We start from the raw sequence: 13,143 nt of genomic DNA, 5'->3' as shown, positions 1-13,143 counted from the left end.
GTCCAGGGGTCGCCCCCGCTGACCCCCCAGCTACAGGCCAGAGGCTCCCATGGCCCCTCCTCGGGTCTCTGAACTTGCTGGAGCGGCTCAGATCTCAGAGAAATGTCTGACATTACCAGCTTATTATCCAAGGCTGTGACCTGGGGCCAGCTCCGGGGCAGGTCACTCTTTCCACGTCTCCATGTGTTCACCAACTCCAAGCTCCCCAAGTCCGACCTCCCAGGTTTTCATGGGGCCTCATGATGTGGGTGTGATTGGTTACATCACTGGCCATTGGTGACTGATCAGAGGTCAGGGGGTGGGACTGAAGCATCCAACCCTCTGCTCCCAGAGTTGGGTCCCCTGGCCACTCGCCCCCATCCTGAGGGGCTGCCCAAGGTCACCTCAGTACGTAACAAAGACACCTTACGGCTCTCAGCACAGGAAATGCTAAGGGTTTTAGGAACTCCTTGCCAGGGTCCTGGGACAAAGACCAAATGTGTGTTTCTTATTCTAAATCCCACGATCACAACCATTGTTCCTGACATCTTCTTTGGGCGGAGGCAGGATGGGGGAGGCTGTCTTGGTCCCGCTGCTCTAACAGGTGCCACGGAGCATGTGGCTTAAACAGAAGGTTCCTGCTCCTGGTTCTGGAGGCTGCACATCTGAGCTCAGGCGCCAGCGTGTTGGGTTCCAGCGTGGGTCCCCTAGTGGGTAAAACTGGAAGACACAGCCCCCCCTGTCATGAGGCCCAGAATCACCCAGGGTTGGCAATTTGTTGGGGCCTGCAGTTAGCTCCAGGCCTGGAAGCACGGGCTGGTGACAGCCTGGGTGCAGAGGGCCACTGGCAACCACATACCCCATGGCGTCTGCCCCAGGAATGCTTGTAGCTCCCAGGGATGGCCTTGAAGTGAGAGCTGGTGGCTGGCCCTGGGATGGGGCTGTGCCCAGGCAGGTGGGACACAAGCCTCACTGCGACCACTGTTCCTTTCCCAGTGACCAGCACAGACTATGAAACTGCGGCAGATGCCACAGAGACCTCCTCCTACTTCAGCGCCCAGGGCTACCTGTCCAGGTAGAGGACCATACACAGGCGGGCTATCCCCCAGCAGGTGGCGGCACCCCAGCGGGTGGCACTAAGAGAATCTGAATGCTGGAGCTCTGATCCAGGCCCCAGCAGTGTCTGTCCAGCACACAGGGCCCTCAGAAGCCACCATGGCTGACCTGACCCCCAGGTGCTGGGATCCTTGCTGGTCCACCTCACTGCACTTTCTTTGTTCCCCCCACCAGCCGGGAGCAAGAGGGTACGGAATCTACCTCGGAGGAGGGGCAGCTGCCTCAGGTGGTGGAGGAGCTAAAAGATCTCCAGGTGGCCCCCGGCACACGCCTGGCCAAGTTCCAGGTCAAAGTGAAAGGTGAGAAAGGGAGAAAGGCCAGGAGCCGTGATATAACCGTGTAGTCTGAGCGGTCCTAGGCCCCAGGGGGCTGTAGGGTGGTGCCCCCAGGACGAGGGCTCTGTGCTGACCACTCTCCTGTGGCCCCAGGCTACCCGGCACCCCGACTGTACTGGTTCAAAGATGGGCAGCCCCTGACGGCTTCTGAGCACATCCACATGGCTGACCGGAAGACGCTGCACACCCTGGAGGTCGTGTCGGTCACCTGCGAGGATGATGGCCAGTACTCGGCCTACATCAGCAACGCTGTGGGCGCTGCCTACTCGTCCGCTCGGCTGATTGTCCGGGGTGGGTGTGGGGACTGGGTGGTGGCTACAGGCCGTGCGGGGTGCTGGGGGGCCCTGAGACACAACAGGCAGGTGTGCCGGCACCAGGAGACCCCGCGGAGGAAGAGGCCAAGGGCCACTGTGGGAGGGGAGGTCTGAGCTTCCTTGTTTTCCAAAGTTCTGAACACTGACGGCAGGTGCTTTCAGTCTGGGCCTGGCTGGCCCTATGCTGCCTAGTCTGTCTCCAGCCTCCACTGAGACCTTGCGTAGGCTCCAGAGGGACACCACGCTCCCGGGGCCATGGGGTGTAGGTGGCATCAGCCTGGGTTCACATAGGCTCAGTGTGAACTCCCTGGCTGCGCGGCCTGGGTCTTGGGAAGTGTGTAAAGGAGTGGGTGGGGCTCCCCTGTGGGCCCCACCCCCAGCAGGTGCAGGGCCCTGGGCAGGAGGACCCTGGCTGCTATAGGCCTGATTTCCATTTCTTGCCTCTTTCAGGCCCCAAAGATCCTGAAGAGAAGCCAGCGTTGGGTGAGCAGACTCGGAGGGCAGAGGGGGCGGGTGGCTCCCCCAAAGCGCGTGAGGGACACAACCTCGTGATGCAGATGGAGGCAGGCTGGGAGGAGGGCTGGGTGTAGGCTGTGGAAACCCAGCCCTGGGCAGGATGAGGCTGGGACCTGGAGGCTGTGGCTGGGCTGGGTGCCCCAACAGGGAGTAGGCTCCCCAGGTGCTGGTCACCACTGCCTGCTGTTTCTCCAGATGTGCAGCAGCAGCTGGTACCACCCCGGTTCCTGGAAAGATTCACCTCCAAAAAAGTGAAGAAAGGCTCCAGCATCACCTTCTCAGTGAAGGTGGAAGGTAGGGTGCTCCTACCTCCCTGCCCCCACCTGGGACCCCCCCCCCCCCCAACTGGGGAGGCTCAGAGCAGGTACCTCCCTGCCCCTCACCTGGGATCCCCTCATCTCCCCGGGAGGCTCAGAGGAGGCCCCTTCCTGCCCCCACCTACGACCCCCCAAGGGAGCTCAGAGGCGACCCCCACCCCTCAGAGGGCCTGTCCGCCTGCCTGCAGGATTCCCGGCCCCAGCTGTGCACTGGCTTCGGGAGGAGGCTGAGCGCGGCGTGCTGTGGATTGGCCGTGACACGCCAGGCTACACAGTGGCCAGCTCTGCCCAGCAGCACAGCCTGGTCCTGCTGGACGTGGGCAGGCCACACCAGGGCACCTACACTTGCATCGCTACCAATGCTGCCGGCCAGGCCCTCTGCTCTGCCAGCCTGCACGTCTCTGGCTGTGAGTCCCCTCCAGGGTCGGGACCTACTCAGGACGCATCCACCAAGCCCCCAACTTGGAGGCCACAGCCCCTGGTGGGCCAGCTCCCATCCCCGTTCTGCCAGTTGTGCTCAGCTGGCCGGGACCCTCCTAGAAGCCCCCTGCCACCCTTAGTGTTTCCTTCCTGGGCCCCACTCAATCTTGGGGCTCCCGCGGGACCAGAGCCAAGTCCCCTGGGGCCCCAGATGTCCTGGACCAGGTGTCAACCAGAAGTGGCTCAGGGCTTGGGCCAACATGTGTTGACTCACCTGTTCTCCTGACAGTGCCTAAGGAGACCAGGGTGGCGGAGGAGCATGCTGGGGTGAAGGAGGCCCTCATCTCTACTTTCCTACAGGGGTGAGTGCAGGGAGCAGGCCTAGGAGCAGGGCGTCCCAGCCCTGGGGGTACAGTGCTGTTGTGGGGGAGGGAACCCCATCTAGACTGCAGCCCAAACCTGCCCCGCGAGGGCTCTGTGGCTCGGGCCAGCCCTGGCCCACCCTGTGCCTCAGTGTTCCCATTGTGAAAAGAGGACTTTGCTGAGGCATTCCTCAGGACACCGCTCCCCTTCAGGACCCAAGCCATTTCCACACAGATGTCAGAACCTGTGGGATTCGCTGACCTTGCTGGACAGAGGAAAGGTATGAGCTGGTTGGGAGCATGTTGTTGCAGAGTGGGGGCTGACATGCCCCTGATAGGGGTGAGGCCTGGAAGGGCTGCCCCAGGCTGTGTGCCCCTAGGAATGCCTGCTCGCCTTCCCCTGGAGGCCTTGCGGCCCTAGGCTCAGGGCTCCCCTCCAGCAGGCCTGGACGCAGATCGCATCTGAGAGCAGGGTAAGGGTGGTGTGGGACGCATATGCTGGGCATGCCCTTGTCAGGACCTCCTATTTCCTGGATCCGCCCCCCATCCCCAGCAGGGTCTGCCTGCTGACCTTTGGGGTCACCCAGGCAGCTCTCATTTCACCTAGCCCGGCCCTGCAAAGCTCCTTGCAGTGGTGGCCTCACATCTGTGTGCTCCTTGGCACTGCTGGCTGACTGAGCCCAGCACGGGACCTGGAGGGGCTTCCTGGGCATGTGTGCAGGGCATGTGTCCAGCTGAGCTAGGTTGTGGCCCCCCCGCAGAGCCCACAGCAGTGGAGACCCGTGGCCACTTGTCCCTGGCTGAGGTGGGCACAGAGGAGTTCCTGCAGAAGCTCACATCCCAGATCACCGAGATTGTGTCGGCCAAGATCACACATGGTGAGGGCACCACAGGCTGTGGAGTGAGGGCGGGGTTTCCCTTGTCCATCCACCCCGGGGACTCATGGGGGGAGCCCTTCCTGGGTGTCACCTGTCCTGCATCCCCTAGCCAAGCTGCAGGTGCCGGGAGGTGACAGCGATGAGGAATCCAAGACGCCTTCCGCATCCCCCTGGCACGGCCGTTCCCGCCCCTCCTCCAGTGTCCAGGAGTCGTCCTCAGAGTCAGAGGACGGAGACTCACGAGGCGAGGTGCTCTGCCAGCAGGGGTGGGCAGGTCACAGGGGGTGTGAGGTAGGGTGGAGGGCACACATCTGGGTGGCATCCCTGAGGCTGTGCCTTGGCCCTCTGGTGTGACCTCACTACCACCCCCCCGATGGGATTCCCATCAGGAGAGATGTGTTGAGCCTGTTCTGGAACTCTATGGAATCTCAAGATGGCTTTTCCCACCACTTAATGCGAAGTACCCTGTAGCCTCTGGGGTCCTTAGGGGCTGGGGGTGCCTTGGGAAGCCTGGGTGGCCACCTGCCCTGGTCCTGCCCCTCTGGGGTCCTTAGGGGCTGGGGGAGGGCTATAGGCCAGGCTGGCACCCCTGGGGTCTGACTCAGCATCATCTCTCCAGATCTTTGATATCTACGTGGTCACGGCTGACTACTTGCCCCTGGGGGCAGAGCAGGATGCCCTCTCACTGCGGGAGGGCCAGTACGTGGAGGTGCTAGACTCGGCCCACCCTCTGCGCTGGCTCGTGCGCACCAAACCCACCAAATCCAGCCCCTCTCGGCAAGGCTGGGTGTCCCCTGCTTACCTGGACAGGCGGCTTAAGGTACTGGATGGCTGGGGTGGGGCCTGGGATTATCGTCCCCCGTGAGGACAGGAGCCCGACTCCCACAGGGTGGGGCCAGAGCCTAGGCCACACTCCCATTTTCTCACCAGCTGTCACCCGAGTGGGGGCCCACCGAGGCCCCCGAGTTCCCGGGGGAGGCCGTGTCTGAGGATGAATACAAGACAAGGCTGAGGTGAGGGTCCAGCAGGCGGGGATGTGAGCGGCTTTGTGGTGGTGAGGTGGACTTGGGAGTGCTCTCTCCCTACTTCACCGGGCTTGCTTTGACAGTGGGTGGCAGGCTGCGTGGCAGGGGGAGGCCGAGTACCCCCTTCAATGCTCCTGGATCCCCCTCGCCCCGTCCCCTCCCAGCTCCATCATCCAGGACCTGCTGAGCTCTGAGCAGACCTTTGTGGGTAAGCTGCAGTTCCTGCAGAGCCACCACGTGCAGCACCTGGACCGCTGCCCTCACGTGCCCACAGCTGTGGCCAGCCAGAAGGCGGTCATCTTCCGCAACGTGCAGGACATCTGCCGCTTCCACAGCAGGTGGGTGGGCAGGCGGGCGTGTCCTCAAGGGTGCACAAATGTGCCAGGCACTCGTGTACAGTGTGAGTGGTGCACAGCTGAGAGTGATGCCTGCACACACGTGCAGGTACACGCCATACAGAGGTACACACATGCCCACATACATGCATATGTGAGAGAACTTTGCTGACTTGATTCACTCTTCAGTGCACCACACTCCTATATGAGGACACAAATGGGAACACCCATGGAAGCCCCTGCAGTATACTTACCTGCCACCAACACATGTACATGAGAACACTCTGGAAACTTACCCATACACATGACAGGCACACTCTCCTACGTGCAGGCCTGCATTCACATGCACACTCTTATATGTGTTTATCTACGTTCCTAACATCAAATAAGTATGTAATCTTTTATCTTATTTTGCTCAATAAAATTGTTCAGAAGATCAAAAGTAGTAAAAACAATATAAAATTTAACATTTTAACACTGATGTACAGTTTTACTTAACACTTTGGGGAGCAACTGCCTCTGACTTGAAGAAAACACTTTTTTTATTGCTAACGTAATCTGTTTTTTGTAATGGCATGAGCAAATAAAGGGATGCTTATTAAAATATATATATGTGGCACACATACTTGCTCATGCACAGCTGCATGAACATGAACTTCCTTGCCTGCCTACACAGCACACATGCACACAGACATGCATGCCCTCATGCCCCACGCCTGCAGCCCCCACAGCCCAGCATACTCATTCCCGAGCAGCCCAGCTGTGGGCAGCAGGCTGTTGCCTCCCAAACCCGAGGGCTCGCCCTCCCTGTGACTACCCTGCCCTCCACCACAGCTTCCAGCGGGAGCTGCAGAGCTGTGACACAGATGACGATGTGGCCATGTGCTTCATCAAGAATCAGGCGGCCTTCGAGCAGTACCTGGCATTCCTGGTGGGCCGAGTACAGGCTGAGTCAGCAGTGGTCAGCCCGGCTGTGCAGGAGTTCTACAAGGTACCCCCACCTGGGCCCCTGCAGCCCTGTGCTCACCTTCAGGTGGTGACACAGTGGGGTCAGGGTATGGCTGGCCTGGGGACAGGGGCAGTGAGTGTGTGCGTGTGTGTACCCCGATGCCCCCGCCCTCCAGCACCCCCCCCTCTGGTGACACTGGTCATCTGGGGGCCTTGTGTGTCCCCAACCCCGGCCTGCGGTTCTCACAGAAATATACAGAAGAGGTGCTGTCGGCCGCAGACCCCTCGCAGCCACCCCCACCACCCCTGCAGCACTTTCTGGAACAGCCCGTGGAGCGGGTCCAGCAGTACCAGGCCCTGCTCAAGGTAGGGGGTGCATTGCTTGGCCACCCTCCCCGACCCTCCCCTGCACCACCGGGGCCTGACGCCATGTCCCCCAGGAGCTGATCCGCAACAAGGCGAGGAACGCGCAGAACTGTGCGCTGCTGGAGCAGGCATACGCTGTGGTGTCGGCCCTGCCGCAGCGCGCTGAAAACCAGCTGCACCTGTCACTCATGGAGAACTACCCAGGCACCCTGGAGGCACTGGGCGAGCCCATCCGTCAGGTCTGGGATGCAGGACACGGCCTGTCACCTGGGCAGGGCCCCTTGGGGGCCGGGCACCAGGCTCACCACTTGCCGCGTGCTCCCCCAGGGCCACTTCATCGTGTGGGAGGGGGCACCGGGCGCACGGATGCCCTGGAAGGGCCACCACCGGCACGTCTTCCTGTTCCGCCACCACCTGCTGGTCTGTAAGCCCCGCAGGGATTCTCGCACTGACACTTTCAGCTATGTCTTCCGGAACATGATGAAGGTCTGCGGGCGCCTGCGGAGCCAGGGCAAGGGGGGTGCGGTGGAGGCTGCAGGGCAAGGGGGTGCGGGCAGGGAAGGGGGTACTGCACGGGGGTGGCGGGTAGGGCAGGGGGGTGGCGGGTAGGTGGGGACCCCAGGGCAAGGGCTGAGGCCTGCTTCCAGGCAGTCAGCCTGTGTTCCGCCCCTACAGCTGAGCAGCATCGACCTCAACGACCAGGTGGAGGGTGATGACCGTGCCTTTGAAGTGTGGCACGAGCGGGAGGACTCCGTGCGGAAGTACGTGCTGCAGGCGCGGACAGTCATCACCAAGAGCTCCTGGGTGAAGGAGATCTGTGGCCTACAGCAGCGCCTGGCCCTGCCTGTGTGGCGTGAGTGCACATGGCCCCTGGCCCCGGGGACACAGGACACACTCCATATGGGGCACAGTCAGCTCAGCCTGCTGGCAGCCTGAGCCGGGAAGTGGGGCTGACCCCGACTTGAGCATAGGGGAGCCTCGGGATTCATACAGGGGCCCCCCAGTGCAGGATGGGCCCCCCAGTACAGGACAGGGGTGTCTCAGGCACAGGACAGGGCCCCCCACCCTGTATAGGGTCCCCCAGCACAGGACAGGGTCCCCAGTATAGGACAGGGCCCCCCACCCAGTACAGGACAGGGGCCTCCACCCAGCACAGGATAGGGGCCTCCACCCAGCACAGGACAGAGCCCTCCCCCAGCACAGGACAGGCCCCACCCCTGGCCCCCACCCCCACCACAGTGCAGGAGCCCAGACAGCGTTAGGGACAGGAGGGGCCACCTGGAGGGAAGGTCGTTATGGGTAGTGTCTGTAACAACCACACCCTGGGATGGAGGGCTTGCCAGGGACGTACCAAGGACATGGGGCCCCGCTGTCCTTCCCCAAACCCCCAAGAGTTCAGGGCCTGTATATGTGTGCCCAGACCCACCAGATTTCGAAGAGGAGCTGGCGGACTGCACAGCTGAGCTGGGTGAGACGGTGAAGCTGGCCTGCCGCGTGACGGGCACCCCAAAGCCCATCGTCAGCTGGTACAAAGGTCCGCAGGCCCAGGCCCTAGAGTGGTGTTCCTGTAGCAAGAACCGGGAGGAAATCAGGCCTGGGCGGGGTGGGGATGGTGGGAGGAGGGAGGAGGATCTGGGTGGGGCCTGGGCAGGGCCTGGGCCGCCAGGGAGGGAGGTGTGGAGCGGGGTGGGGGGCGGGGGCAGGGGTGGGGATGGCAGGGCACAGCGCCCAGGCCTCCTGTCCAGTAGTCCCTGGTAACTTAGTCAGCCGAGCCCGGTGTGCTGGTGGAGGTGGGGGGACAGAGGCTCAGGGTGTGCTCCCGAGATTCAGATGGAGTGACCTGCCCTTGCTGCCCAAGGGTGCTGGCATCCAGGGGTCCAGGGGAGGAGACAGGTGGCAACCTGTAGGACAGAGCAGTGGCAGGACATGGGCAGCGGTGCGGCCAGCCCGAGAGATAGGGCGGACGGGGTGCAGGGGCTGATACCTTGCAGCCACCTCTCTGGAGGACGTTTGGCAGCTCAGGGCAGGAAGCCAGGTGGCCAGGAGAGGGGACGGTGGATGCTGATGTGGGCCCTGTGCCGGGCTCTCAGGTTGACTCGGGGCATGATGGGAGCCACAAAGTCTGGGGGTCCCAGGTCACCCCTGCCCTGACACGTTCCAGCCAGGGCATCCCAAACGGCACATGTCAGGTCCCCTGACATGCTCCAAGGCAACAGTCCCCTCTTTGCTTGCGGGGAACCTGGCTCACATCATGAGTGATGCAGGTGCAGGGCATCCACTGGCCTCAGGGGCTGAGCAAGGCTGCCCAGGAAGCTGGGCCACCTGTCAGAATGCCCCAACACCCCCCACTCGCCGCTGCCTCCTCGAGCCTGTCACCACACTGTGGATGCCACCTTGGAACCCAGAGCCCTCCTGATGGGCACCCACAGCTCCCCGAGGGGGTCCGCGGCCAGGCCTGCACACACACAGCAGCTGCACCTCCCTCCGAGGGTGTCCCTTGCGCTCCTCGCCAGCCGTCCTGCCCACTGCCCATCAGGGTTGGCACCCAGTGTGGGCTCTGGCATTGGCTGGGCACCAGCTGACCTCAGGCATGCTCAGAGGAGAGTGTGTCAACCAGGGCACTGTCCAGGGATCTTTGAACCAGTTTCTCAGTACCCAGACACAGTCTCCTGCCCTGTTTCCCATTGTCTTCATGCAGCAAAGGGGAGTGGGGTTCACTGTCCAGCAGGTGCCATGGTGTGGTCAGCGTGTGTGCTGCCAACGCCCAGGGACCCGCTCAGGTCCTCTCACAGGGCCACGGGGTCTCTGCTTATTTACCTCCTTTCTCTTCTGGAATACCGCATCCTTGAGGGCATCCCTTCCACGTCCCCAACGTGTGAAGGATCTGCGGTGTTTCCCCACTTACAAACCAACAAGCCAGCCAGATACAGACAGAAACCAAGACCCTGGGGCTGGGGAGAGATGGGTGGTTGCAGTGAGAGAGGCATGTTCCAGCCCCACATTTCAGGGCCCAGTGTTAAATGCAGGCAGGGGGCTGCCCACAGGAGAGAACACAGGTTTTGGGGGAGGCTGAGCTTCTGTGGGGCTGTGGGCACACCTGCCGGTGCTCTCCCCAGATGGGAAAGAGCAGGGTCACCTGACATAAAGCATCCTGACATGAGCCAGGATGCTGCTCGTGGGCTGTTATGACTTCAACGGCAGCCTCGTTGGGCAGGTACAGGGCTGCTGGAAGGCGGTCAGCCATGGAGCTGCAGGTATTGGTGGAGGATGGGGGCCTACCCAGTGAAAGAACACATCTCCCCACCCCCTCCCCCGCCCCACCCAGGAGGGAATCGTGCTATGGCCTGAGGTGTTTGACAGGGCGGTGATGAGGGACACAGGCAGTGTCTCAGCTTGTCTGTAGGGGTAGGGGGCGGGCGGGAGTCCTGGAATCAGTGGCCAGGTTATTGAGGGTCTGTGTGTCCTCTGTGGGGTCAGGTCCCCTTTCCTGGCTCTTGCCTCTAGCTCTGAGCTACTTTTCCGAGGCCACACAGTAGGCACAGCAGGCGCAAGAGATCGGGGAAGGACACAGGACTGTGGGTCAGCGTGGCCAGCCAGGTGCCCCGCCAGTGGTTTGTGCTCCAGCCCACTGCCCCGGGACCATGAGCCCCGGACAGTCCAGCCTCCTGTCCCCAGCAGGGTCCCTTCCATGACGGCCCTGCCTTCCTTTCCAGATGGAAAGCCAGTGGAGGTGGATCCACACCACATCCTCATTGAAGACCCTGATGGCTCGTGTGCCCTAATTCTGGACAACCTGACTGGAGTGGACTCTGGCCAGTACATGTGCTTTGCGGCCAGTGCCTCTGGCAATGCCAGCACACTGGGCAAAATCCTGGTGCAAGGTGAGTCTGGGGAGGGAGACTGTGGTATGAGGCATCCAGACCCCCATCCACCTAGGTGGCACCATGGGGGGTGCAGGCCTGCAGGTGGGCCGCCTCAGGAACCTGGGACACTTGCTGGTGGGTGTAGGGTCATGCCCCACCATGGTGTCTCTGTATGTCTTTCCCTTACCTGCCCTGTGGCCCCACAGTACCCCCACGGTTTGTGAAAAAGGTCCGGGCAGTGCCTTTTGTGGAGGGAGAGGACGCTCAGGTCACCTGCACCATCGAAGGCGCCCCACACCCTCAGATCAGGTGGGCTGGGCAGCTGGAGCCTGGGGGCATGGGAGGGAAGGTAGGTGGCATGCTCAATACATTGGGGCGGGCTGGACACTAAACGTGGGCCTTTCTGATGAGTAGGGGCCTCTTGGGGCTGGGCAGGTTCTGAACATGGCTTCTGCCGCAGAGAGGGCATCACCTGCTGGATGGCGGGTGAGTGGCGGGCTTCAGGAGAGTGTGGGCTCTGTATGGATGCCCAGAATTGCAGGGTGGGTGAGAAGAGGGTCTCAGTGGAGGAAGCTGGGGTGGCTCTGCCTCACACCCGGGTTTGGCTGCAGGTGGTACAAGGACGGGGCTCTGCTGACGCCTAGCAGCAAATACCGAACCCTGAGCGAGCCCCGCAGTGGTCTGCTGGTGCTGGAGATCCTGGCGGCCAGCAAGGAGGACCTGGGCCATTATGAGTGTGAGGTGAGGTAGGCGGGCACAGGAATGGCTGGGGGACCATCACTCAGTGTCCCCGATGAGGGAGGGGCCCCCGGCCCACCATCATCCAGTGTCCCCATGAGGGAGGGGCCCCCAGCCCACTGTCACCCTGATGAGGGAAGAGCCCCCAGCCCATCACCAAGTGTACATGTAAGGGGACAGGGACCTGAGTGGGAGCCTTAGGTGGCATCCTGTCTTCTTCCCAAGCCATCTGCCCACCTGCAGGGCCAGTTGTGGTCTGTGGAAGGTACGTGCAGGCTGTGACTCTTCCTGGCTGCCATCTTCTCCGATGTGGCTGCTCCTGTGTGGCCTCCTGTCCCTAGTAACATGTAGGCTGAGGCTAGACCAGTAGCCTGGGTTGGGCCAGGTGGGTCCTGCCCCCCATGCAGCTCCTAGGGAGGCACATGGACCTGAGCCAGTCAGATCCACACTGATTCAATCACCACTGGCCATACATGCAATTTGAGTTGAAATCAAGTTAACTGTAGGTAAAGATTCGGTTCCGTTTCCAGTGCTCGGGTGTGGGAACAGCCACCATGCCATACTGTGCAGATAGTGTCCCTACCACCTAAGAAACCCCTAGGCCTCTCTTCTGTGGCAGGCTCTGTGGCTCTGGGACACAGCCACAGAGGGCCCCCCATACTAGAGATGGCCTGGATGGTCCCAAGGGAGCCCCAAGCTCTAAGTGGGCTCCTGCCATCCGTCCTGCAGTTGGTGAACCAGCTGGGCTCTGTGAGGGGCGGGGCAGAGCTGTGCATGCAGAGCCCTGTTGTTCGGGCCCGGGAACAGCTTCACAGGGAGCAGCTTGCAGCCATGGAAGGTAAGTGCCGCTGTGGGGCCAAGTTGGGGGGAAACCACCACACCAGCCTTTCCAAGCAGGGTATGCTTTCTGGAGGAGGGACAGTGAGGGCTGAGGAGGGGTCTGTCTGGGAGAGAAGGGAATGCAGAGACTATGAGGCAAGGGCTGGTTCCAGCCCCATCCTGGGCAGCATGAGGTGAACCTTGAGCCCAGAGTTCCAGCTAGGTTAGACGGTAGCCCTGGGTGGGGGCCTGCATCTTGCCCACCACCCCTGGGGCAGTAATGAGTGTGTAGGAAGGCCAGGCTGGGCCTGGCAGGCTGCAGGGCAGTGGACCCTAGGGAGGACGGCTCTGAGCAAAGCGTGCTGAGTGCAGTGCACCACCTGCTGGTCCCTGTGTGGCTCCAGGAGATGGAGTGATGGCAGGGGGCCTGGTACCTCCACACTGGGTTGGGCCGTCATGGAAACAAACAGAATGCTGTGGCTACACTTCTCAAGCCTGGCCTGTGGGGGTGTCTGGGCTCCTTGAGGGGAGATGTGCTCCTGTGTGGGAGGTGAAGGGTGGGCAGCAGGATGCCTCATGCCTCCACTCACCTCTGAGTCCAGGGTCCCAGCTGGGCCTAGCCTCAGAATGGCCAGAATGGGAAGGAGGACAACTGGCATGTGTCCTGGGCCTGCTCAGGCAGAGAGAACCTTATGGTGCTTGCAGAGCAGGCTGCAGCCTCAGGGACAGCTTCTCCCAGTGTGAGTTGCTCCACCTAGAAGAAGCTGTGCTTCCTGTCCCTAGCGACATGAAGGCTGATGCTAGATCAAGAG

At 61.8% G+C, this 13,143-nt stretch overlaps 1 protein-coding gene across 14 annotated transcripts in view; it reads left to right on the top strand.

Annotated features, from left to right (window-relative positions):
* OBSCN (obscurin, cytoskeletal calmodulin and titin-interacting RhoGEF) overlaps nucleotides 1–13,143 on the top strand; it is a 130,846-nt gene that overhangs the window by 97,482 nt on the left and 20,221 nt on the right. For 8 of the 14 annotated variants that reach the window (XM_072763960.1, XM_072763961.1, XM_072763958.1 and 5 more), the window contains 23 exons: nucleotides 976–1,054; nucleotides 1,270–1,394; nucleotides 1,524–1,721; nucleotides 2,195–2,227; nucleotides 2,456–2,554; nucleotides 2,766–2,984; nucleotides 3,287–3,359; nucleotides 3,555–3,640; nucleotides 4,121–4,237; nucleotides 4,347–4,486; nucleotides 4,857–5,057; nucleotides 5,168–5,250; nucleotides 5,427–5,600; nucleotides 6,432–6,588; nucleotides 6,795–6,911; nucleotides 6,986–7,150; nucleotides 7,239–7,397; nucleotides 7,587–7,764; nucleotides 8,332–8,445; nucleotides 10,625–10,792; nucleotides 10,981–11,083; nucleotides 11,386–11,515; nucleotides 12,242–12,350. In XM_072763960.1, coding sequence (XP_072620061.1) covers nucleotides 976–1,054; nucleotides 1,270–1,394; nucleotides 1,524–1,721; nucleotides 2,195–2,227; nucleotides 2,456–2,554; nucleotides 2,766–2,984; nucleotides 3,287–3,359; nucleotides 3,555–3,640; nucleotides 4,121–4,237; nucleotides 4,347–4,486; nucleotides 4,857–5,057; nucleotides 5,168–5,250; nucleotides 5,427–5,600; nucleotides 6,432–6,588; nucleotides 6,795–6,911; nucleotides 6,986–7,150; nucleotides 7,239–7,397; nucleotides 7,587–7,764; nucleotides 8,332–8,445; nucleotides 10,625–10,792; nucleotides 10,981–11,083; nucleotides 11,386–11,515; nucleotides 12,242–12,350 — 3,027 coding nt within the window. The remainder of the gene's footprint in view (nucleotides 1–975; nucleotides 1,055–1,269; nucleotides 1,395–1,523; nucleotides 1,722–2,194; nucleotides 2,228–2,455; nucleotides 2,555–2,765; nucleotides 2,985–3,286; nucleotides 3,360–3,554; nucleotides 3,641–4,120; nucleotides 4,238–4,346; nucleotides 4,487–4,856; nucleotides 5,058–5,167; nucleotides 5,251–5,426; nucleotides 5,601–6,431; nucleotides 6,589–6,794; nucleotides 6,912–6,985; nucleotides 7,151–7,238; nucleotides 7,398–7,586; nucleotides 7,765–8,331; nucleotides 8,446–10,624; nucleotides 10,793–10,980; nucleotides 11,084–11,385; nucleotides 11,516–12,241; nucleotides 12,351–13,143) is intronic. The other 6 variants (XM_072763957.1, XM_072763963.1, XM_072763969.1 and 3 more) reach the window with 1 other exon arrangement.

The sequence above is a fragment of the Vulpes vulpes genome, chromosome 7 (genome assembly GCF_048418805.1).
Source record: "Vulpes vulpes isolate BD-2025 chromosome 7, VulVul3, whole genome shotgun sequence".
NCBI classification, from domain to species: domain Eukaryota; kingdom Metazoa; phylum Chordata; class Mammalia; order Carnivora; family Canidae; genus Vulpes; species Vulpes vulpes.
The sequence above is the reverse complement of the archived record's forward strand: the minus strand, read 5'-3'. Positions and strand labels throughout refer to the sequence as shown.